The sequence below is a fragment of the Toxotes jaculatrix genome, chromosome 3 (assembly GCF_017976425.1).
Source record: "Toxotes jaculatrix isolate fToxJac2 chromosome 3, fToxJac2.pri, whole genome shotgun sequence".
Lineage (NCBI taxonomy): Eukaryota > Metazoa > Chordata > Actinopteri > Toxotidae > Toxotes > Toxotes jaculatrix.
This window is the reverse complement of record NC_054396.1, coordinates 9546086-9571675: the sequence shown is the minus strand read 5'-3', so window position 1 is coordinate 9571675 and position 25590 is coordinate 9546086. Positions and strand designations below refer to the sequence as shown.

The window sequence follows — 25590 nt, the reverse complement described above, 5'->3', positions numbered from 1 at the left end:
CTGTGGTGCAGCAGCAGTGTAGCGCTGACCACGGGACAACAACAGTGCCCCCAGGTGGATGGACGGAGCAGGTGTGGCAGACAACCGTGCAACGCCTGCTCCTCCTCCTCCTCTCTCCTTCCTACACTGGGAACTGTCTTATTCCAGGACACTTAGCAGACCAAATGGTAGGAAGCCAACCTGAGCATATCACATTGCAAATGTGTAACTTATAGCCTATTATCTTGAACTAAAACCTAGAAAAACCTGAGTTTGGGATGTTTGGGAATGACACCACAGAAAGCAGATGTTTTTCTTTGCATAAAATAATCTAAACAAAAGGCAAGATTTGAAGCCACATGGTGAGAATGATCTTCCTTCGGCTGTTGGATGTTGTCTGAGGAAGAAGATAAGTTTAAAACACAAAGTCTTCGCTTGTTACCTTACACCTCATGGATGAAAATGTTTGGCAGCACAATAATCTCATTGTCTCTTTGAAGGGGACAAAAACAAGTATAACAAAAGCACACACACACACACACACACACACACAAATCTGTATTATGTTATATTGGACAAAATGTTTATATCTGTAGCTAGAAACTGCATGAATGTAAAACCAAGACAAAACAATCCAAACAGGAAAAACGTCAGTGTACATAAGCAGGAAACAGTTGTTTGTAAAGACTTGTGCTCATTTTGGTTTAAGATCACTCTTCTGAAAAGTCTCCTTATTGCTGGAATGAGCTTTAATGAGGATGGCATACTGATACTGAAGATGGGGTATGACTGAAAGCAAGGATAGAAATGTTTGATGAAGTTATGAGGAGAATTCAGAAAGAGGTGAACAAAATAGTAAACAGGAAGACCTTGTTGTATTGTGGCATACAATCATGTAGCAATAAATACAGTCCTGCCGAAGCTTTAGTGTTCCCCGCAGTTTGAATGATTCAGGGGGGCCCAGAGCCAGACAGGGCCCCTGGAACATGCAAAGGACTATGGTTATTTATTGTGTCAAAGCTGTTGTTGAGTTGAGCTCGGTGGGGCCCAAAATGTTCCCCCATGTCCATCTTTATGTGAACAGCTGAGGATGCATGTTTTCACACTCACTCACATATCTGCCTCATTCTGTTTCCTGCTTATAAGTTAAGTTTAAGTTCTTAAGTTTTTTTTAGGTTTTATAATGTAGTATTTAAAATTCTGTATTGTTGTAACATTACATTTGCTGTTGCCACAGCCACTCTCTGAAACAGGTCCATCCTAAATAGGTCAGGGAATTCCCAATCCTATTCTAGGCTAGTGATGCCCTCCACTGACACACAGGATGACATCGGATCTTAAAAACACCATCATGAAACTGTAGATCAGCGGGCTACCCTCTGACACTTAAATAGTTAAACAGTCCTTTCCCTTGTCGGGCAATTAATTTGGTTATTCATGCTAGCATAATTTTCTCTGGGGGCCCAAAGTGGCACATCTCTTAATTAGTGACAATTTTGCCCCAAGTTAGGCTTCTCAGGCAGTCCTAGCTCTGTGTACAAATCCCTTCTCTTTTGTTCCTCTCATCCATTATAATTACATTCGAACCACTGAGCTAAATCCATTTTACTGAGGTATACATCCCTGGCGAGCTTTGAAATACCTCTTTTAACAGCAGCATTCAAATGCCTCCTCCGTTTGTGTGTGATGTGTTAGGATGGTTTTGCGTGGGTGTGCTTGAATGGGTGTGGCCATTCAGTTCAAGTCTGTTGAACTTTGACCCTGAGCGGCAATGACCTTGGTGAGTGAGGCCAATTGCTGTTGATCTCTAATGGAACTGAAAAATGGACAAAATACTACCACTACCTACTACTACTACTACTCATACTAATAATAATAAAAATAATACTAATAAAGTGAATTGTGGTACCATGACAAATTGGCCTCATAGTGAGACAAGACAAAAAAGATATTTTGGGGGAAAAATATCAGCATGCAGATGCAGCTACCAGGTTTGTTTGGCCTCTTTCCAACCATGTGGGTCTATTTCCTTGTCCAAATAAAGATGGTTGCCAGAAACATGTTTGACTTTTTTTGGTTTTCAAAGGGCCTCTGACATTTATCTTTCAAGTAAAAAAAGAAACAAAAAAAACGAATTAGCTCTGTGGCTTTCTGATTGTAATGATAGCACACCAGAAGATCACACTGGGGTTAAAGTGGCCCATTTGATTTAGGGAGTTATTGCCTGGGAGCCTCAAAGACATAATTGAGGGGGAAATCGCCCCATAAGCTGCAGCGCACGGTTAGTGGCTGACAGCCGCAGCGTAGTATCTGAGTTTACTATATATGGACAAAGCCAGGCTGTGCGAGACCTGCACCCGCTTCCGTGTTTGTGTGATCGGGGAGTGCACAGCCGGGGGAAGCTTCGCTGTCTCATTCATTTGGAAGAGTAACGTCAAGAAAGAGACTAGCAGAGAAAATGCCGCATGAACTGAGTAAGTCTGTCTTATTTTCAATGGCAACGGCCGAGAGGAAATGCGACCAAACCCTCATTCTGGGCGACACCATTCAGCACATCGAGCTAGTCAGCCAGGTAGCCCTCAGCTAGCTAGCCTCGCCCATACACAGCTGCGCGATTTTTGACACTTCGTCTTGCAAATGAAAGACACAATCCCGAAATGGCGCTGATTACACCAGATTTACTGCGGAGCCGTGTCCGAAAACCACGGTTTGCCGTGAAGATGCTCCGTCTCGAAATGCAGTCCATTGCTGTTCATTTAAGTTAGCGTTAGCTGGTTGAGCTAACGTCAGCCAGAGGAAATAGTTCAGCTCACATCGCTTTGTTATGACATGTCCAGACAGTCAGGAACCGCTGCTGGGGAAGTAGCTCACAGATACACTGCCTGTGGCTGCTGATCAGGCTCGGCTGTAATTTTAATGTCCATCTGCTGGTGAGCTTATATTTTCAGTTAAAAAAGTGATTTTTTTTCTCTTTTTTAATCTGAGAGCCAATGCGGAAGCTCAATAACTGCACCAACCCAGTTACGGCTGTCTTGTAAGCATTGAGATTTAATGATCTCTCCTAATGGTGAAAAAAAAAAATTGTTGAATTTACATGAATGTTTAAAAAAAAAAGACAGTTATTAGGTTATGTTGTTTTTTTTCTCTCTTATAAATAAAGAACTCAAACAACAAAATAAGCCATTAAACAATCTGTAATACATTTGGAAACAATTTGCCATCTTAGCACATAATGTTGCCAAAAAAGATTTCAGGAAGTGAACAGCAGAAAGAACATACTACATTTATATCCTTCTTCTTTTTTGTCATCTTGTTTTACAAGATAAAAACCGTGTATAAGCTGAAACTCCTCCGTTATCTTACTGATAGTCAGGTGTTTGTGATGCAGTGTCCAAACTCTCAGTGAACTTCATTTTTCAGGAGAAAAGTAAACTTCTCATGTACGCTGCTGTGGCAGCTTTGTACTAAAGTGGTCTGAACACTGTTTAGACCAGTGAGGACAGACCTGGCAGTGTGAGCAAAGTGTCTGGAAAGATCAATGACGTGTGAGAGACCATGTTCAACACATCAAGTCCCCAGAATAGCTAATGGAGAATTAGACAATGCTGATTAACTCTGTGTACTCTACTCTTTATGTTGTATCTAATTGTATCTGGAACTGTCGTAGTATGAGATGTTAGTCAAGGCAGAAGAAGTTACAGGTTTTCAAGCTCTGTCAATATATATATATATATATACTGTGTGGTCATTTCTGTCTGCAGACAATCCCTTATTAAGCTTAGTGTTTTGCATTTCCTGTCATGTGTCTGGCAACACCTTTCATCTTTCTTGTCATGTCTACTCTTTCAGAACATGTATTCGCCAGTCTCCCACAGATGGAGAGGGGAGTTGCAAAAGTGATAGGCGGCGATCCCAAAGGCAACAACTTCCTTTATACCAACGGGAAGTGCGTCATCATCAGGAACATCGAAGTAATTCTAATTTTTGAAAGCCATGTTCAACATATGTTGCTGATTGATTGATTAATTCATTCATTCATTCATTTATTTGGGTCTTGGCATTGGGTGTTGTTTTGGCCATTATTCGTATAAGTCACATTGACATTTTATTCACTAATTAGACTAAATTATTGTGTTTGTGCTGAGATTGCTGAGTCAAATTTTAAATAAGTTGACACCAGCCTCAGAAGTATAACTTCACTCCTGCTTAAAAATTTCAATATGGTTGCACCTCTGACCACACCCAGCGTCTGAGTAAGGTGTGCTCTGGGTGCAGACTCTCACTGTCACAGTGCCAGATTGTGCCGGTTGGACATAGTTTCCATTTTAATTCAGCACACAAAAGGGCACATGCAGCTTATGCTGACCTGAACTGATGTCTTGTGCGGCAACTGATTGCGGCAATGTCATGTGTAACAACATCATGGCATAGCAAGAGAGACTAGTAAAGACATGTATTTATCATGACTTGTCATTCCAAATGGAAATGGCATGGTTACCTTCTGCCAACACTTCCAATCTGTTTAAAGATGAAATCAAAGTCTGGCTGCAATGATAAGTTCAACTAGTTGCATACAAAGGGTTTAGCATGCTATTTAGCACTCCCCTCCCTTTTGCCACTACAAAACATGCGACACAATGCCTTAGTCAAATGGAGCACGGCCTGTGCACCTGTAACCACACCTTTAAGGGTGAGATCAGGGTGCTTTGAACACTGACTACAAAGCTGTGTTGAACTTAGATGCCTGTTTGCCTTTATCTCTCCTTAATCAGTCTTATGAGTAAAATGTAACAGAATTTTCCATTTCTTTGTACTGATTTCAAAGGGAACCACTTGTACCATTTGTCAGGCGCAGACTTGCTGATGTCTCACATTTCCTATGTATTACAGAACCCGGCTATCGCAGACATTTACACTGAACATGCCCATCCAGTTACTGTTGCCAAGTATGCCCCCAGTGGATTCTACATTGCATCTGGAGGTAAACAACCCAGAAATAAACTTGTGTCAACAAGCGTGTGCATGTAGTTGGTTATGTCGATGCTATAGTAAAGTAATTGTATTTAAAACCTTTTAGATGCATCCGGAAAGATCCGTATCTGGGACACCACCCAGAAGGAGCACCTGCTCAAGTACGAGTACACCCCTATTTCGGGCAAGATCAAGGACATTGCATGGACGGAGGACAGCAAGAGGATTGCTGTAGTTGGGGATGGAAGAGAGAAGTGAGTCCGAGGGGGGGGGTTCACACCATCAGAAATGGTTCGCTCATCCTCAGTAAATGAAAGCAGTTAGCCTCATTAAACTCTGAGTACACTGATTCATTCTCATTAGAAACTCCTCCTAAAGCAGGAAGTCACAGTGGCGAGTGTGCACTGGGCACAAGTCCATTATTTGCTTTAGAAATATTTCTTTTCAACACGCCAAGGTGTTTTTTTTTTTTTATACAATTATAGTACAATTATTATTAATGATTACTCAAGGCTCTGTCTAAAATGTCAGTGTGTGAATGCTATTTAAAGTATATTACTATGGAGCAGTTAAGGGCTTTCCAGCATGTTACTGGTTTTACCAAATCTGCAGGGCAAGATGAAAATAAATAAATGTCCGTAACATAATCATGATGCAATATTCTCTGTATGTTTTTTTTTTCCCATTTCATCTAGAGAGGCTTGTAGATTTGTTATTATATTAAAGTCTCTGAACTATTTTTATTTCTCTCACACACACAAACCTGGCACAACTTAATGTGTGTTCATCTCTTCCTGCAGGTTTGGGGCAGTCTTCCTGTGGGACTCTGGCTCCTCAGTGGGGGAGGTCTCTGGCCACTCCAAATTAATCAACAGTGTAGACATAAGGCAGAAACGGCCTTACCGCCTTGCCACTGCCAGCGATGACACCTGTGGTTCCTTCTTCGAGGGGCCTCCCTTCAAGTTCAAGTTCACATTGCGTGTGAGTTGCGGAGATTATCATATGCTTTTTTTTTTCCCCCCCCACCCAAGGCATTTGATAAATTTTTTGAAAAGGGCAATTGTGTTTAAGCCAAGTAGTTACATCCAACAAAGCGTTAGATTGAGGATCTTTCTTGTGACTTTGAACTAGCTGTCTTACTTGTAATGCCTGTTGGTCATCTCAAGTCTGTCTAACCCTGGTGGTTTTTGACAGTGTTGCCTTGTTTGTCTGTTTCCGTGTTACATAACCCACTTCCCCCATAAAGTCTTGGAGAATGCGCGAGTCACATTCCTAAAACCAGGCCTTCTCTCTGCAAACATTGCTGTATATTTTTGATCAGCAGACCTTTAAAATGTGTCTTCTACCTAAAGAACATGGACGTCTGGTTTTACAATTCAGTCTGCTGTTTTTTTTTCCACTATACAAGTTTAGTTTTAAGTATAAAATGTTTTGCACTTTTTTTTGGATAGATATAAATATATAGTTTTTTTTTATTTTAAATCAGCAACAACTGTTCTTTTGGTCTCGGCAGCAGTCTAAGGATTTTGTTATTGTACAGCTCTGAAAATATTCAGCACGAAAACTGTTTAGTTATTGTGTAAATAAACCTGAGCCTCGACCAGCACTGATGGTCTAAAAGGAAGGACTGAGAATTTGTGTTGTCTGATTATATGTTGTGATTTATCATAACAGGCTGAAAGTATAAGGGGCTGTGCCACATAAAATACTAATATGAACTGTATATTAAAGTGCACAGTCTTTCTTTATGAATAATTTTCCACAATTTTCTCTTCCCCTCGGTTTCCCTGGTGATTGCTAAAGGACCACAGCCAGTTTGTCAACTGTGTCCGTTTCTCTCCAGATGGAAGTCGGTTTGTCACAGCCGGTGCTGATGGCCAGGTGAGTATTAGATCACCAGGTGTGGGTGTGAAGGTTTTAAAGTAAGATTACCTTAATAAAGTAACTATCACTGTGATATTTACTTAAATAATATATGTATGATCTAGGGATAAATTAATGTAAACTACAGTTGTGTACAAAATAATGTGCCTCGTCTTCCTAACGAGTATAATTTCCACAGATTTTCATCTATGATGGAACGAATGGTGAGCGTGTTGGCTCACTGGGTGGAGAGAAGGCCCACAAAGGAGGAATCTATGCTGTAAGTGGATTTTTTTTCATGTAAAAAATGTAACACTACATTCCATATATTTTTTTTAATCTGTATTTGGTGAACTTCAACAAATCATCACTGCAGTGTTTTGCTTCTTTGGCGTTCTCTGGCCCAGTAACTTGGTTTACTGCATGGGTTTTGTTTTTCAGTAGCATCAGCTAAAGGAGAGTTGGCACGCAGTCCGCCCAAATATTCAAACTAGGGATGTTCTATGAAAACAGCCTCCTTCTGTACTCAAGTTACAGATTTGACTTTCCTTTGATTTATTTGTTTTCCAAATAGCATTGGTGTTTCTGTTGTTTCAGTGAATGTTTACAGGGCACTTCAGCAGTCTCTCACAACTTTTAGTACATGCATATTAAAGTTACATCATATTCTTTCAATCCCTGCTTCTTCACATCCTCCAGGTCAGCTGGAGTCCTGACAGCTCCCAGCTGATCTCTGCCTCAGGGGACAAGACCGTGAAGCTCTGGGATGTTGGTGCAGGTACGGCTGTCACCACCTTCAACCTGGGCTCTGATGTGTCAGATCAGCAGCTGGGCTGCCTGTGGCAGAAAGACCACCTCCTCAGCATCTCCTTGTCAGGATACATCAACTACCTGGACAAGAACAACCCTGACCGGCCCATACGCACAATCAAGGTAAGACTGAAATTTTTTACGTATATTTATTGAATATTTAAGTAAATATATTGAATATTATCAGTAGAGTTCCCTGACACAGGCAAAACCTCACACTAAAGCTGACATGAATGGAAAAAGAGCTGCTTTTGAAATTTCTGATTTGCTGAAACACAGTGGAAATGAAAACTTGTTGGTATTTATGATGTGTTACTGCACATTTGTTTAACATCTTGCATTTGTGAAATGTAAATCAGCGTCTCCAGATGAATAGAGGCTTGTTACTCTGTGCCCAAATGTGCAAATACATCCTGTGTATTTTAAATGTGTAGCAGGTAACTAGTGTTTCGTGCAACTCGGCGTCCAAAAGACATTTCAGTTAATGTCCTCTTGTTATGTTCCAGTTGTTCACACACAGATGTTGTTAATGTAAATAGCTAGATCAATATGTTTTGTTGTCAGGAGAGCTACCTCTTGCATAAAAGAATTTTGATAGAGATAGAGATAAAACAACCTTTCACTGGAGCTTAGACTGGAAGCTTCTGACTGACATACACATTTATCAGAAATGGCAAAGGCGGGTGTGTGGTGTAAAATTACACCAGTATTCTTCTTTAAGCTTCTGTCCCTCAAAATGTCAACTTGCAGTGGGCTGACCCAGTCACTAGACGAGATTTTATACACTGATTTATATTATATGTCACAGAAGGCAGCAGGACAGAAAATGCCAATCACTCTGTATCAGGTTATCGCAAAAGGATCTAATAATAACATGCTGCCAAATGTCTGGATGCTAACCTGAAATGCCCGTCATGGCAGGGGGTCAATATTGTGCAAAACTAGTCTCATGTGGCCTCATACATGTACCCCACTTAAAAATATATACTTTCATCCTACAGGGTCACAGCAAATCCATCCAGTGTCTGACTGTTCACAGAGATGAAGGGCGAACATTGATCTACTCGGGGAGTCACGACGGACACATCAATATCCTTTCAGTGATTAATTAGTGCCAGAAACGACTGTGAAGGACACTTGCTCACCCAAACCTGTCCTTAATATTCTATGTAGACATTTTTCCATTAAGAGGTGATTCATGTACCTTTTCACTGTGCATATAAAGACAAAGTCCACCGCCACAAGTCCCATCAGACAGCAATGATTCCCTGTCCTTTCAGTCGCGAGTTAGCCCATGCAGCTCGACGGCCGTGTCCAGAATGTTGCTGTGTAGCCGTGTTTCAAAGAAAACAAAGACACAGCAGTTCTTCATTTCATGGTGGCAGTCCAGTGTACTCACTCTGCCAATCTCCGGAAGATCCTGGTGGCTGTGGCTGAGTTTCACTGCTCTTTCTTTTTTTTTTTTTCCATTTGAAGACATGTGAAGGCACACAAACATTTGGTCCATGAGAAACTGCTTGCATGGTCATGGCAACCACATAGTATCCCTGCTAACGAGATATAATTGCCTATTGGAGGGGCTCATTTTGTATACCAAATTCCCAAAAATGCTCAGAAATGTCAGTTTTATATATTTCTGTTGTACAATTTCATCACAGTTGCTGCAGCAGAATGGTGTGGTCCACAGGGCTGAAAGCAGCACCAATGGCTAACGAATAAAAGTGAGGTTTTGTAGTCTTTGGCAGCTAAAGACATAGCCGTTCTGTTACTGTGACATTAAATGTCCATATTTTGAATGAGCTTTGTCCTTAACTTCCACCTCACATTACTGGGATGCTGAAACTGGGGAGAATGATTGCTTCGCAGGGAAGGGCCACAGCAACCAGGTGAGCAAGATGGTGACTGACGACTCCGAGCTGGTGACATGCAGCATGGATGATACGCTGCGCTACACCAGCATCAACAAGAAGGAGTACAGGTGGGCTTCGTTATATGTTGCTGTATAGATAACAACTATGAGATGAACTTAGTGGGAGTTTTAATGGTGGTGTGCTTTTTGTCTGGTAATGATAATGGAAGTCAGCCTGGATAAAGCAGGTGTCTGGTAGAGGTGAGATTCAGTTTCGATACTATTAACATATTCAATACTAAAAACAACTTGTTGGCATCTTTTATTGGGAATTAAACACTAAAGTGTTAGAAATCAATTAATAAAAGTCCCAATGATGTAATTAGAGTAAGCATCAATATGCGTCCATCCTTATGTCTTGACATCTAAAATCTTCAATGTCATGTCACTGGAGTTGTATGTGTCATTGGAATATCTGTCTTTTCTCGGCTTTTACCTGAAACTACATATTAATGTTCAGAATTTAAAAAAATGTATAATTATATTATAATGTATAATTATCATGTTAATATCCCTTTCTGCTGGTTTTCAGTGCCTCTGATGTGGTCAAGATGGATTTCCAGCCCAAAAGTGTGTCAGTAGCAGCGGGAGGGCTGTCACTGGCTGTGTGCATCGGGCAGGTAACATATTTGTCTTCATCTCTTAGCCTGATCAGGTGTTTAATTTAATATGCAAGGCTTTACATCATCCGCAAGGTGAAAACATGTATAAAAATGTAGGTCTTGGCCAATGTTGTGTCTTGTTTGGATGAAATCATTTCCTCCTTGTTTTTCCTAGATTGTCCTGCTGAAGGATAAGAAGAAAGTTTTCACACTGGACAATCTCGGCTACGAAGCAGAGGTCGGAGTTATCCACCCTGGTGGCACCACTGCTGCGGTTGGGGGAGCAGTAAGTGGAAGACACGTTATCTTGCTAAACATAAGCTCAGTTTTTGGCTGCCTCAGAAAATGCTTTTTGAGTGTGGAATAATGATATATTTAAATAACCTTGACAGGAAGCAGTCTGCACGCTCTTCAACACACCCTGATGACATTAGATGTGATATTCATTCTTTCCTTTTGTTTTGTTTTTGTTTTGTTTTTTTCTCCTCAGGATGGCAAAATCCATCTGTACTCCATTCAGGGCAACACTCTGAAGGACGAGGGTCAAACAGCTGATGCCAAAGGGCCAATCACAGACATGGCCTACTCTAATGATGGAGCCTATCTGGCTACCATTGATGAGAAGAAAGTTGCCACAGTGTATAATGTGGCAGACAACTACTCGGTAAAAAAAAAAATTGTCTGTCCTATAAATACACTTTTTGAGGATTATTTAAGATGCAGTATCCAGGCGAAGTGTAAAACTGAGTATCTTATTTATAATTATGTCTCACCTTTTTTAATTAATTAATTAATTTTGTTCCCAGGTCAAAAGTGAGTTTTACGGACACCATGCCAAACCAGTGACCTTGGCCTGGTCACCTGACAATGAGCACTTTGCAACTGGTGGGATGGACATGATGGTGTTTGTCTGGACGGTCGGTGACGCAGAGAAGAGGATCAAACTCCCAGGTAGGCCATGAAAGTGCACATGTACATTCACCCACGCCTGCCTAGAAGTACCTGGATGTTGCTCTGTAAGATCTATATTAATCCACTTTGCAGCAGTAACCAGTCATTCAAAAGAAAAGTTAGAATTTGAGTCAAGTTATGCATTAAGAATATCCAGCTGGGCTTAAAGTTCTAATCCTTGAGATTCCAGTCCTGGTTTGTTTAATTTTTTTTTTTTGACTGTTGGACTGAACTGTGTTAAGATGTCTTTGTAGCAGGTTGTTTAATGCTCTGATGTCTGCAGACACTCACCGGTTGCACCACGTCAGCGGCCTGGCCTGGATAGATGAGCACACTCTAGTCACCACCTCCCATGATGCCAGCATCAAGCAGTGGACTATTACATACTGAACTGCAAGCAAACATCCACATCTCCAGGGACAAGGACTACTGTAGAATTCAATCTTTTTTTTTTTTTTTTGTATTTTCACAATCTAAACGGTGTTCAATGCTGTCTGTAAACATCTGAATTGTAAATGGTTATGGATGGGAAAGGCTCCCATAAACGTTATCCAACATAATGTACCTTTGATGCGGCGAACCTCCAGTTACACCGAGATGAAACATACTATGTAACCATGAGTGCTTTTTACATCTCTTTGAGCGTTATGGACCCGGAAAAATTATTTGTAAGCTCAACATTCCATAGGAAATAGCTTTCACTCAGTTTAACTGAAATACTTGTCTGTGGTTGGGCTCAACGCATCCTAACTTAATGGATGAACCAAAAGCGAGTTGTTTCTCTTGTTTTTTTTGTTTTTTATCGACAAATTGTGGTTGAAAGAAATGAAACCTTTTGGTTACATTCCTGAAATGAGAAGTAACTGGTCCTAACTGCAGTTGCCTGTCACTTTTTATTTTCAAGGTTTTAAAGAGGGTGGGTGTTGTTGCTTTTTGCTTTGTCTTAGGTTTCATTCTTTTTTGTGATTTCATAACTCTTAATGTTTGGACTGGGGAGCAATAATAGGGACTGAAAGAACAAAGTATGTATGTACTCAATCAAGATTCTGTCTCTTCAGCTGAAGGTCCTGTGTTGTTCCTGTGTTTTTGTTTGGGCCCACTATGCTTGTCTCACTTTTTTTTTTTTCTTTAATATCTTTATGCATCCGCTTCCAATTTGGAAGTGACTCATCATTAATAATAACAATAATAATAATAATTAAAACAAAACAAACACTTTTTATGCATTTTCTTTCTTCAAGCAGTTTTGCACTTATTCTACTTGTCAGACCCATTTATGTGCAGGTTGTTCAGTAGGAATCTTAATCACACTTTCATGGTATTCAGGAACACACTGAACTGTGGGTGTTGACCAGTAAGGTCGCCTCTTAGTGGGGTGCAAATGAAAATGCCTCTTTAAAGGGAGCCTCCTCACCCACTTCTCTTCCAGGATTTCCCTGTGACTGAATGAGTAATTTGGCCGTTATGTGACTAATTGTTCTCTGGACTGAACCATCGTCACTTCAGTGTCTCCATCTTTTCTGTCTCCCTTTATTGTAAACTGTTTAATAAAGCAGAAATGAAAAGTATCTTTAAAATGGTACTTTAAGGGTCTGGTGCTGTACTTTTCCCTGTAGGTTTTCAAATGTTTTAAGGAACATTAAGGAACAAATAACTAATAGTCTCAAGGAGTTAAAAGACTGGCCGTGGTGACTGTGGCCACACGTGGTGCCACCTAAAGTATGAATCTATAATTACATTTTTAAATACTTTTAATTGTATTGCTTTACTAACAAGTACCCAATCCAATCCAAATCAAGTCTGCACAAATGCTAATTTGTGTGCTCAAATCGTTATTTTTATTCTATTGATTGATCAATAAGTTTAGTCAAAGCATGGTACAGAAATTATGTATTATTTTGATTATTATATACCCCATAACAGTAGTAAAAAAAGATGTAGCACTTGTCTACAATTAATAACCTAAATCTGTTGATACAGATCTTGAAACCAAGCCATTTTTGTTCCTAAGGGTTGAATGAAGGCAAATTTACTTCTTGTTTGAAGCTTGAAGACGTTTCACCTCTCATCCGAGAAGCTTTCTGAGACAGACACTGGTAAACCCCAAAGACAAAACTCCCAAAAACAAGCTAAGTGATGTCATCTATGCAGGCAAATGCAGCGAGGAGTGCTCCGACCTATACATAGGAGAGACTAAACAGCCGCTGGACAAATGCATGGCCCAGCATAGACGAGCTAACTCCTCCGGTCAAAACTCAGCCGTTCACCTGCATCTCAAGGAGAAAGGACACTCCTTTGAAGACAGTGATGTCCACATTTTGGACCGGGAACATAGATGGATTGAAAGAGGAGCTAAGGAGGCCATCCATGTCAAAACAGAACATCCATCACTGAATAGAGGGGATGGTCTAAGACACGAGCTGTTTTGAGATCCCTCCCCAAATGACTAACCCATCCACACCTGCTAACGATTCCATTTGTTCAGCAGGGTGAATGTTCCACCAAGTGGTTTCAGTCTCTCCCAGAGGTACCACCCACTAGGTGGGACAGGGATGAGTTTAAATGTTTGGACTCTGTAACCAGTCTCTAGAACTGAAGAAGCTTTTCGGATGACAGGTGAAACATCTTCAAGCTTCAAACAAGAAGTCCAGTTGCCTTCAATCAACCCTTAGGACCTGAATGAGGTGTTTGCCACAGTATAATGGTTTCTAATGGAGCGATGTGAGTAGCATATCCAAGTTTCTCAAAACCCTGTGTAAAACCAAGGTATGATGTTTGCGTGTGCAACAGATAAGCAAAATGCTCTAAAAATCAGATTGTAATCGGGATTCTCATGCACGTGTAAACACGTTTGACACTGAGTGTAATCAGAAGTGAAACAGGCTTGAAGCTTGCAACCTGAGGGGGATGGTGAAACACTGCTTTTCAGCCTGGTGTTACTTATTACCTTAGCTATGAATTGAATGAGTGAAGAGAACACACTCTCAAGCTAAAGTTCACTTAATGCTAAGTAAACCAAAATCTCTAAAAATTACTAATGGTATCAAGACACCAAACTAATTAAAATTTATGGAGGTCTGACTCACCTGCCAGACCGCAATGTCTCTCATGCCTCTGAGGAGACAGTTAAAAGTTTCTGCTGTGCTGGCTAGTTCACTCACTGTACATTAGGCTGATCACTTGTTCAGCTCAAATGTTAGAAATGTTCATCTGTCAGACTTTAATTTAGTTACAGCACAACCTTGAATTTACAACAGCTGGCTAATTTTCTGCTTTTGTCCATCAGGTAAAACAGTATTTAGCTGAAGTATTAGGGCCTCTATGAAAACACTTTGCCATTGTTTTAAGATACCTTCATTTAGGCAGGATGGCAGGAGTAGAACACAGATAAGAAAGAAAAGATAATTCAACATTCATTTGTTCATCTAAAATGTCAATATAAGGAAAGCTGTCCAACATAAACAGCAGTTAACGATAGATGCTCCTGTCTTGGTTCTTTGTTTTCTCAAGTCCACTTTCTTTCCAGTCCTGCTGCTCCAGGACAGAGGTAGGTGTATAAAATATCTGAAAAATAGCTGAAAGAAAAAATAGTCAGATGGTTTGTATTTCACTCACAATGTTTAGGCACAGTTTGCTCAACAGTCAAGAAACTGTAGAAGGTCAACAGAGAACTTATTCCTCTGTCAAACAGTAACCTGCCTTTCGGTTAACTGCACAGCATATACAGCAACATATTTAACACGTCTGTTAGAAGATGCAGTAGGAAATTGAAAGATTTGACTGAAACACACCGTCATTAATAAGGTTAGTGGAACAGAAACATTCATGTAGTTCTTAAATGTAAATGGCTGTGAAAGTGGTGTTCAGCATTTTACTCCATATGAGGTTGTATGCTGCAACAATGTGAGGTAAAACAACCTCAAGTATCATTAATGTCAGAGTTTAGAAATTACAGTAAGAAAACAGCCATGTGTAGACCACCTAAAATGAAGTGTTACTGCTGTAAAATTAAAAAACAAAGAGGAAAGGCTCAATGGGCAGGTAAGCTTGTTACGTCATTTAATTATTTTTATTTTTTTTGTGCCAGCTAAAGTTTATTATGTAACATTATCAGACAGAGAGCATACATTAGAGGATTCACTGAAAAGGAGGTGGCCCCTTTTACCAGTACTCCACACTGTGACTCCAACCACTTTTGGTTCATGTCCAGCTTCAGTAAATTAAGTTAGGAAGCTAGTTCTCATGTGATAATGGTGTCTTTTTAATTATGTGCCTGCAGTTGCTTTGGTAGTGGAATCTGCAAGAAAATCCCGATTTTGGACGGTGAGAGTCCTGACAGTTGGTTGGTGAGTTTTCTTTCTCTAATCAATTTTTTACAGACTGAATGACCCTGTTATCAAGTACGTAGTTGGGAGCTTCTAATCTTTCCATTCATTCACAGCAACAAATTTGTAGTGAGACGCAGCCGTACAGATAGTTCTCTGTGGCAACCAAGTGAAACTGAGCCAGTGATAGAGTGGGAAAGTCAATGTTTAACGTGGCTGCTTACTTCAGTTTTAACGACCAGAAAAAAAAGTGATCCCTGTGATAAAACAAAACTAGGACATAAGCTATGGAAAGAACTTTGTAATACTGGCAGAGTCAACACTGGTGTGGCTTTAACTGTCTGCTTACTTATCCCAGCACATGGGGACACGTGACACAAGGGCAGAACTACTTAACATACAGTGAACAGTACTGCATCTATGGATAGATAATTTAAAAAATGGGCCTCCCACCCCTCTTGTGTAGGAACCCCCCAGGCTGAAAGACACACAAATTGACTATAAGCGACTATGGTCGTTTTGTGCCCCTTTGTGGCCGTCCTGCATCCACTCGTTGTAGCTGCTTTTCATCTCTTCGTGTCTCTTGTGGTCATTTTGGGTCTCTTCATAATAGTTTTGCCTCTCTTTGGGATCATTTTGTGTCTCTTTGTGTTCATTTTGTGTCTTTTAACTGAGCTCTGTGACTTTCAAATAGGAAACAGTCACTTCATGCAGAAGCTCCTTCAGTAATCATCCATGAATGTATGATGAGATATTCAGTAGACTGTGCCTATGCAGTGCTGCACAGTAAGTCTGTAGCTGTGCGCTCTTGAACAGAGAGGCATAGGATACAGTAGCTGTAACTGGCATAATGAGGTGTGGAATAGAAAAGTTTGGAGCCAGTGCAAGATTTTGGCTATACACTGTATACTGCATAAACTTGTTCAAAATGTATTTTTGAGATTGAAATGGAAATATAATTTTTTTATAAATTTTTTTTCGTTTTGTCATCTCAAGTACTTTCAGTGGTTTGACACACTCTAACCGTGGATTCTTTTCACACCCCAGGAAACCTAATACTTCTGTTACCTAGACTCCAGGGCTGAGACAAGATGTCCCAAAGGGGGTGCTCAGCTTACAGGCCTGGGTTTCATTACTTGGCCATATCTTTTTTCCCATGGCAGCTCCATCCTGACCCAAAGGTTTCTCCGGCACAATTCACAAGAGCAAAACACCGACACTCAAGTGTAGTTGCTCGAGTTGCTCAATTCTCTTGCCGCATGGTGCAGCATGTCGTGTTTATGTCATGTTTTTGGCTAGTTGATGATAAACTGTAGGTGCTCTGAAAACAGTTTTCACATGCGCGAAACGTGGCTCACATGTTTGTAATATAGATAGCTGCCAGGCAGTAGTTTCAACAGTATAATTAATGTGAAGCCAAGGGAGAATAAAGCAGCCATTGATCAGAGAAAAAGCTGCCTGAGGAGAGGGCTTTTTTTGTGAGTGGGTGGGGGGTTGAAGACAAGCTCTTGTGCTGCTTTTATGTAACAAGCTGTAGTACGTCTACAATAGCAAAACCAGTAGCGGCAAGTTTTTCTTTCTTTTTCTAGTATGGTGTTGTCACTACATTTAAGAGCGATAAGTGGGAGAACTTCAGCTGGCTTTGCATGTTACCTCGACACACTGGTGTGGCAGAGATCTGTCCTGCCGTTATTCTGATCTAAAGTCCGTCTGATGTGGGGACGTCTTCCTGGACTTTGGCAGTTGTGTTGATGAAGGGGGGTGCTCCTCATGCTTACACAGGGTCAAGGAATGCAGCAGAACAATGGAGCATGGATAAGCTGGACATGCACTCTTCACTGTTTTTATGGTAGGAGAAAAAAAAAGACATCTTCGACCAGCATGGTATCTGTAGATTAGAGAATTTAAAGCTTGACAATTTCATCTCCTCAGTGACACGATGAATTTCATTTAGGCCCACACTGTTCGAGGTAAGTAGCAGGGTTTCTTTACTATGACTTAGATTTCCTTACTATGACCCTTGATCCAACTGTTGTCCGCATGTCTGACTGCAGAGGGCCCAAAGCCACTAAACTTTCTTTTGAATTTAGTTTCTGTTAAACATTATACATTGATTATCATGCAAGGCCCTGGTAATTGAAAGGGGCAACTAGGGTCATGGCACCATGTTGGAAGCAAATGGAGGCTGTGAGAGTTTGGATTTCATCATAAGGTTTTCACAACACTGACAGAGCTTGTTGAGTGTTCATGATTCAAGAGACAGTTTTACTATTTGGATTCTCTTTCAGTTTAATTGACCCAAGGTTTTGTTGAAAAATAGTGTCAGAAACAAGTGCCCTCCCCCACAGCCTGTGATGACACATGGCAGGAGAGCACTGATTTCAGGTCCCTGCATGTGGGCCACATCTGGCATTTACTATGCTGTGTTAAAAAGGGGATTAATTCTTTCCGTCAGTAAAAGCTTGAAAATAGATGCCACACACATTTGTGTGACAAAAAAATAGAATTTAAAAGGCTGGTGTGTATGATTTAGGGGGATCTATTGGCAGAAATGGAATATAGTATTCATAACTCTGTTTTCATTAGTGTGTAAACACCTGAAATTAAGAATCACTGTTTTTTTTTCGTTAGCTTAGAATGAGCCCTTCATATCTTCCATGCTTATGTTCAGTGCCATTGATCTGTGAGCATAACAGTCGCAGTTTCTGGCTGTGCAGAAAGGCCCATTGAAACATGTAGTGTGAGCTGAAAACAATGTACCAGATTAATAGAAACGCATCTTGTCTTCCCAGCTATAATCATGTTCAAAGAGAAATTTTAGACTGAAAAGCAGTGTTTAACTGCCCTCTTTGGTTAATCACACCTCCTGGGTGTGATCAGGTGCTTTGTCACACCTGTAACTACACTCAACAATACTGTCACAGGCTCCTAGAGTACACCTGTACATCACTTTCTGTAAGGTGAGACATTACACCACTGGAAGTCAGCAGAAACAAACTTTCCAGGGGATGTTAAATGCTCTCTAATGTCACATGGGATGTTTGGGGGTCATAATGATGGAGTCTGTACGTGGACACTTTCACAGCTTGTGATTTTATTCGTACCACAGTTTCTCCCTTTAAAGCGTGATTAGACTGTGCACCGTTTCCTGAATAAATGTACCCTTTAATGAAGAAGAATCAGTGGCCCATTTTTCATGTTACAATCACCCTGTGCTCTGTGAGGACGACTACGTTTTTGCAAATGAATTGAATTTGATTAATTGCTGCCATAATGCCCTCATTACTGTGACATTATGTTTAATAAAATGGTGATTATGGCTGCACGGCAGACTGCTCAGGTGCTTCTTGTTAAAGTTCTGCCTTGTTTTTCTCAGTAGAACAGTGTTATCAACTGACGCACATGCGTAGTTAATTTTTGTCTTCCCTACGATGTGGCTGACATTCAACTTTCATGATGACATAAGAAAAGAGAGAAGGGGAGAGGGACTCATCAGAGTTAATCATTTGTCAGTGTTTTAATCACGGTTGAATCCAGGTGATCTTGGGTCAGTAGTTTCCCTGCAGACACTGGATACACAGCCTGTGCACAGGTAAGTATGACCACAATGACATTTCTCACTCAGTCTGGTAAAAAATGTGAATCAATAGGAGGATTTTGGAATTTATTTTTTAACTTTATCCTCAGTGCCATGGCCTGAAATAGCTTCCTCTTTAGACTTACTGTTATTCCTTTATACCTGTATGTGTATACATTTTTGTTGCAGAGTGGTCTGTTGTAATAGAAAGGTCTTGCAATTTTATTTTAGATTTTTTTTGCATAACATTTTAAAGCATATTTTTATGTCAGGTAGTGGAGAGTAATGGTGAAATACTTGTCAATATAACTGTTTTATGATTATAAAATTAGTGGACCTTGGTTGCCTTTTTGAGGGCAGAGGATAATACAAGTACAAATACATGTATCCTTATTATAAAGTTGAGGTACAGTATGTTGTAGGGCTGGGTAATAGTTTCATATTATAATTTATTGACTTTCAGTGGAATTATATTGTATCATATAATGAGCTTATCTTTTTACAAGTTTCAATTGTCCAAATTAATGATTATGCATCACATGAGGTTGATCTCTTTCAGTGCACTGGACATCAGTTTGATTATTTTACTGTACATGTGATTTTGCATACATACCATGATCTATAACATAGAACTTTGATCAAATCATCATAATGCAACCATTTCACTCTCTCATACATAACTGAAGAATTTGACTAGAAAAAATGTAATTTTGGTAATTATAGTTTGTTTATTTTAAACAAGTATTACTAAAGTTGTTAGATTGGAGTAGAAGTTTATTTCCCCTCCATTCCACAAGGAGACACAAACTGGTGGTTCAGTGACTTGGTAGTACCGCCTACTTTTATAAATACAATCAACTGGATTGGGATCACCTGGACCTGGATTAAGAATTCCTCCTCTTTGTCTTCAAACACCTTCACCATAATTGAATGTTTGTAGGTGTCGTTTGAATAATCTTTAACAGTGAGTAGCAGTTTCTTTCTATTGTGTATTGTTTATTTATCTTTTTATCATGGTGTGCTGAAGAATTGACATGAAGGTTAATGGATAGGTTTTGATTTACGATCCGTTAAATAATATTATAAGTATGCATTTGGCTTATCATTTCTTTGGTCAAGGTATTGTAATTTGTTTCTGTCTTTGGAACCACGACAGCAATCACAGCAATCAACATTTACTCATTCAGTCATTCTCTAGATAAATTTACTAGATAAGTGATTGTGAACCTTGTTTCTTGTTGCTTTGTGGCTCCAGTTACAACCATAAATCCACATCAAAAGTAACCAAACTAAAAACAGCATCAGACAGCAGGAATAACTAAGATCTAATTGGTGTCTAGTGTTAATTCGTGTATTAATAGACCTGTAAAGCCTTCTTTTAAGGAGGTGACAAATTATTTATCTACAGTGATGCAGTATTTCAGAGTTGTGGTGTACAGAATCTCATACTCACTGTTATGTTGGAATGATAAAATACATGGATAGTATTCCATAATTTGTCTAGCTCAGCCTACAAATGCCTTTAGAAATGGTCTCTAGACTAATTTGTTTAAATACAGAGGTTACTCTGGCCCAGCCTGAGAGTGTGTGGCAAAGTAAACAGGCCACTTTGTATTCTCAATGCTAGAACGGGGACCCTGAAGCCGTCCTCTTTGCGCATAGTGGTTATCTTTAAAGTGACTTTAGGGTCATGGTCTGATGACAGAGATGAGGGGAGGTATCCTAAAATCAATACCCATGGTTCCTGATAACCACCCAAATCAAGTTTCCTCTGCATGTTAGATTAACAGCCAGACAGCTCAGTCCTCTGACATGAATGAGCATCTTTTCTCTGTTGCAGCTAGTGATTACAGTGAAATTACAGACACACTGCAAAACCACTCTACGGGAAGTCAAATTGAGAAGGTGCCAAATTAAATTTGACAAAGAACTCCTCTTTTTTTTCAAGGTCAAAGAAACTTTCACACTCAGCTTTTGATAGCTGTTGACCATAGAGCTGTAACAGTTGGAGGAATTTTTTTTAGCAGTGGATGTTTTTGATGTTTTTTTTTTGTTTTTTTTTGTTAACGTGTTTTGTAAAGTACCGCTTTACAGCAATTTAGGCTGGAAATAACCCTTAAAGCCTACACCCTGTGATAAAAATAGCCTGATGTGGACTGGTATTAAGATGAATGGTATTTAGCATTTCAACATCTCCAGCATCCAGATTAGAAATGAGAGTTATGGACTTAAAATCAAAGTAGTGCCTTAATCAAATGGTTGTAGTAAGTCGGGGTTGGATGAGAAGTTTTTGATGTGTCATGTGTCTCCTTATGAATTCGCTCCACAGCTGGGGTTTTTAATCCCGCACCTCAGGTCTCAGAGTCCTGCTGGTTTTCATTCTAGTCATCCAATCAAGGGACTAATTTCCATTCCTGCAAGCTGACTGAATGCTATTAAATGTAATTAACTGTGTGGTAGGAGAGGAAATCAGCTGTACTACACCAGGAAACACTGACTTCTATCAGTTCTATGGAAAACATCTACTTTTGGATCTTGTCTTCTGTTTGTTCATTATCTGCACAGCCCCTACTTAGAAAGTTACAGTCACATTTTTTCACAAAGACTGTAAAGAATGGACTTGTAGGATGAAATATGTCTAACGGTCCGTTGTCCTGCACCAACTGGGTTTGGTAGAAGCTCTGCCTCTGCCTACTTTCACACTACAGTTTTCATTCCAGTATATGAGTGTTACTGTACTTATTACCACTAGGTGGCAGACTGAGTCTTTTGTGTACCGTCTATCGCACTTGACCACCATTGTGGAACCCTGCACTGTGGTGCAGTACATCCAGGCCAGGCTCTGTTTTTTTTTTTTTTTTTCTGTTGTCAAAAAATTGGATAAAAATCCAGTGCTCCAAAGTGGAGTCATGATTCAGAGGTTTTTTGTATTTGCAAAGTGATCTGACTTTGTTGCCGTACTCACTTGACAGGTATTTTGAGTGGGTAAATCCTAAACTTGTGACCAAAGTTCTGATCTGTAATCCTGGGTGTTCTTGTACTGCGTGTCAGCACATAGAGGCACTGCCGTTTTCCTTTTCAGCAGATGATTCACTCAGTAGTTTCTATAATAAATTCCACTTCCCCCTCCTTGTTGTGAAACGTGTCTTGTGTCTTCCTGTGGGTACTCTGTATGAACTACACGTCTGATATGTTATGACCTTCTCATTCAAGGTTGCTGAAACTTTATGATGGACAAACCACAGAAGGAAGATCCGACTGACAACAAGATGACTGACTCCGAGAAGAATTCTGGAAAGGTTAGTGTGAATAAGTCACTGACAACACTGCAGCTAAGTGCACATTCTTCTGTCTTTTCAGCTGCCAAATGATGATATCTCTTGTGATGTATAAATATTTGACTGGTCTGGCAGACTGACAGTCCAGCTTTGAGAGAGATATGTAGGTCATGTCTGTCTGGCATGTTACTGTTATTTGCCTCTTATGTCATAGATTACCCTGTTCAGATGATAGGCACTGGACAGACTGGACAGGATGTATTTGTCATGTTACTACACTTATGTACACGACCTTTGTCATTTACACATAACACAAACTTCCATGCAGTTATCCTCAGTCCTGCTGCAGCTTTGTCAGACTTTGACCTGCTGCTGAAACAGGCCCTGTTTGAATCTGTGCTGAAATTGCATCTAAATTAATGAAAGTAATAAGAGTTCTAAGTTCCCTAAACCGAGAGGTTCCCATTTAAATCTAAGCATTTATCAAGCAGGTGTACGTTCACGCCTGTGTATCTATATTCATACCTGTACTGTTAACTGCCTACATCAGTTGGAGTGTGATGAATAAAATGCATAGATGCATAAACTGCTGTCATGTAAGGAATATGTGTGTGTGAGGGGAGGGCGAGGCGAGGGGACATGTTTCCTCTCTCTAAAGGTGGCTCAGAAGCAACAAATAGAATATCATGAATTAACTATCTGAAGAGTGAAAAAGTAATTGGATACATGAATAAATAATACAGTAAGCTAAATAATTTACTCGTGAATTGATTGCAAAACTTTTTTTTTTCTTTTTATCTTCAGATAGTTAATAAAATAAACTAAACATAAATGTGTTGTGCTCTTCTTTTTAATCTTATGTTTGGCTGTTTTTATTTTTTTTATTTTTGTTATTTTTTTCATTCTGGCTGATGTTTAATAATTTATCTATATTTATCTATTTTACATGTTCCCCACATAATATTTTCCTTTTTTTTCAGTCTTGCTCATATAATGATGAGAAAGCTAGTCTCAAATCTGGTTGTATCTTTATATCTTATTGGCTAACCACTGTTTGCAATGGGTATTCAATCTCTAGTTTTCATATAAACCCCAAAAATGGAAAATATTTTGAAAAAACTGAAACAAAAGTTAATCATTAAACATGAACTGGGACCAAGAAAATAAAATAAATAAATAGCTGGCAGAAGATAAACGGGACAGTAAAACACATTTGTTTAAGATTTTTTTTTTTTTTTTTTTTATGAAATGAGCAAAGGTAAAATAAAATATAACACTTTGAATTTTAAGTATTGAAATCACATTCATGAATGAATGTATTTTACCATAGTTTTAGCTCAAAATGCTTGTAAGACACAGTAGAAAATATAATTCACTGCATGAGTTACAAGATCTATTGTGCAGCTGGCTGGTTTTAACATTTATTGTGACTTGGGAAGTAAAAAGTCGAATTGTATTGTTTAATTGCCTCTTTCTTAGCTTGAGAACATGTATAATTTAAGTAGTAGTAAGCCATTTATATTAGGCACAATAACCTGACCACCAGTGATGAATCTGATCTTTTCAGAGACAAATTGTGTGTCATATCTATTTGACACCATTTGTTTTAATAAACATGCCAAAGAAAATATTCAATCCTTTTCCCTTAGTGTCTCAAATGACTTTTCCTCTTTCCTCTTAAACCTCTTGACTGGTCTCGTGAAAATCTGTGGATTTCTTAACCATGTGCAGAGATTGCAAAACAACTGCTAGACTGAGCATGTGAGCAAAGTTAAATTGTACAATAACCAAATAGGAAATGAAAATATTCTCTTTAGTCTCAAAATGTCACCAATATACAGTGAATGCTCATAAGTTTTTGTGCACCACTATGGATTAAATAATATTTAGGATGCAGGCCAGGAAGAGTATTGTGGCAAACAGCTTGCATGCATGAATAATTTAAAGGAATTGTATAGTGTCTAGAGCTGTCTGGATGATTGTCATTCTATTATATTCAGCCTCTTAAGTGGTTGTGTGGATTACTTAGCTGTGCATTCAGTCTACCAACCTGGTTCCTCTGTTAAGCAATCAATCTGTATGTTTGAGCTTATGTTTGATTGTTTTTTTTAACCATGCAACCTTCAAAAGGTAGGAAAGCTATCCAGCCATCTTCAAAATTAGCTGACGTGCAATGGCGATGTTGGCTGTCAGCCCAACACCTCCTGTGTTTATCTATGAAGTGCTGGGTACTGCAGAGCAAATTCCTTGATGTTTTTTTTTTTTTTTTGGCTCTTTGTTGTACCCATTTGAGTCTTGGTGATGCTTTAACCTCCACAGTCATGCCTTTTTCCAAAGTCTGTAAGATCATGCTTTAAGCTGACTCTCGGGAGTCCTTTATCATGCAGAACAAGTGTGGTAAAGAAGATGTTGTTTCATATGCCTGTTTATGTGGTGACATGCAAATAGAGAAGAAGGACTTTACTTTGGCAGAGCTCTACTGGGACACATAAAACAAGAATATCATTATTAATTAGCTATTACCATGAATCAAAGATAAATGGGAAGATTTAACTCAGTCTTTTAACTCATGTGGTTCCTTTTACTTTGACTTCTCATTTATTAGAAAGTACTACAATAGATCTAATCAAATTTTATAGGCTATCCTGGGACCATTGTATAGAGCCTAGTCATAGCCATGAGTGCCTAATTTAGTTCTTTTTCTTTGAAATTTAATTTCTCATCGCTGACAGCTGCACTATCAAATTTTAACAAGTGGAGAGGGCAACACTTTGAATGAACTGCACGTTCTTTTGCTTTGCTTCACTACATTTTAGCAGATAACCACCTGTGCTCACCATTATGAACTCTAATCCTTAACATCATCTTCATCTTCTCCTACAGCCTTAGCCCCAGTAGACCATGCTTTCTTTCCTGTTCCCACCACTAACCCTTCCTCTGTTCACCACTGCTGTGTCTTATTCCCATGTTCTGGATCATGTAGCTATGCCTCCAGGTTATTGCTTTGGCCTGTGGCCTGTCGGTGCAAGGTATAGGTTGATGCCGTACATACAAAAGATCTTCATTCTTCACTGAGACACATACAGGAGAGTGATGATTGCCTCTAGACTGGGCCCAAATCTGTTTCAGGGAGTTGTTTTATCATGATTACAGTCCAAACACTGATTAATATAAAATTTTTCAAGTTACAAGACCAAAACTGCATTATGAATCATCATTTTGTTTTTCCTAAAAAAATATTATATACTATTATATTTTATCATAGACAGAAGTATTGAAAAAAAAAGACCATTCTGGCCTGATAATGTCCCCAGTGGAAAAGTCA

General features: G+C 39.4%; 2 protein-coding genes across 11 annotated transcripts in view; both read left to right on the top strand.

Moving 5' to 3' along the window:
* The first annotated feature begins 2321 nt into the window (after positions 1–2321).
* wdr1 (WD repeat domain 1) lies at positions 2322–12303 on the top strand. The gene is made up of 15 exons (XM_041034763.1): positions 2322–2453; positions 3829–3950; positions 4870–4960; positions 5057–5204; positions 5751–5931; positions 6754–6831; positions 7013–7093; positions 7513–7746; positions 8625–8712; positions 9448–9601; positions 10065–10152; positions 10310–10420; positions 10625–10798; positions 10941–11085; positions 11369–12303. Exons 1-15 carry the CDS (start codon positions 2438–2440, stop codon positions 11473–11475), a joined length of 1818 nt encoding a protein of 605 aa, XP_040890697.1. The 5' UTR covers positions 2322–2437; the 3' UTR covers positions 11476–12303.
* A 3014-nt stretch (positions 12304–15317) lies between these two features.
* Positions 15318–25590, top strand: part of slc2a9l2 (solute carrier family 2 member 9, like 2) — a 106841-nt gene continuing 96568 nt past the window's right edge. For 3 of the 10 annotated variants that reach the window (XM_041033917.1, XM_041033921.1, XM_041033915.1), the window contains exons 1-2: positions 19846–19951; positions 22201–22286. In XM_041033917.1, the coding sequence (XP_040889851.1) occupies positions 22215–22286 (72 nt within the window). In that variant the 5' untranslated portion in view covers positions 19846–19951; positions 22201–22214. Of the gene's footprint in view, positions 15432–18948; positions 19003–19845; positions 19952–20870; positions 20893–22200; positions 22287–25590 lie in introns of those variants that run through there. The other 7 variants (XM_041033924.1, XM_041033918.1, XM_041033916.1 and 4 more) reach the window with 6 other exon arrangements.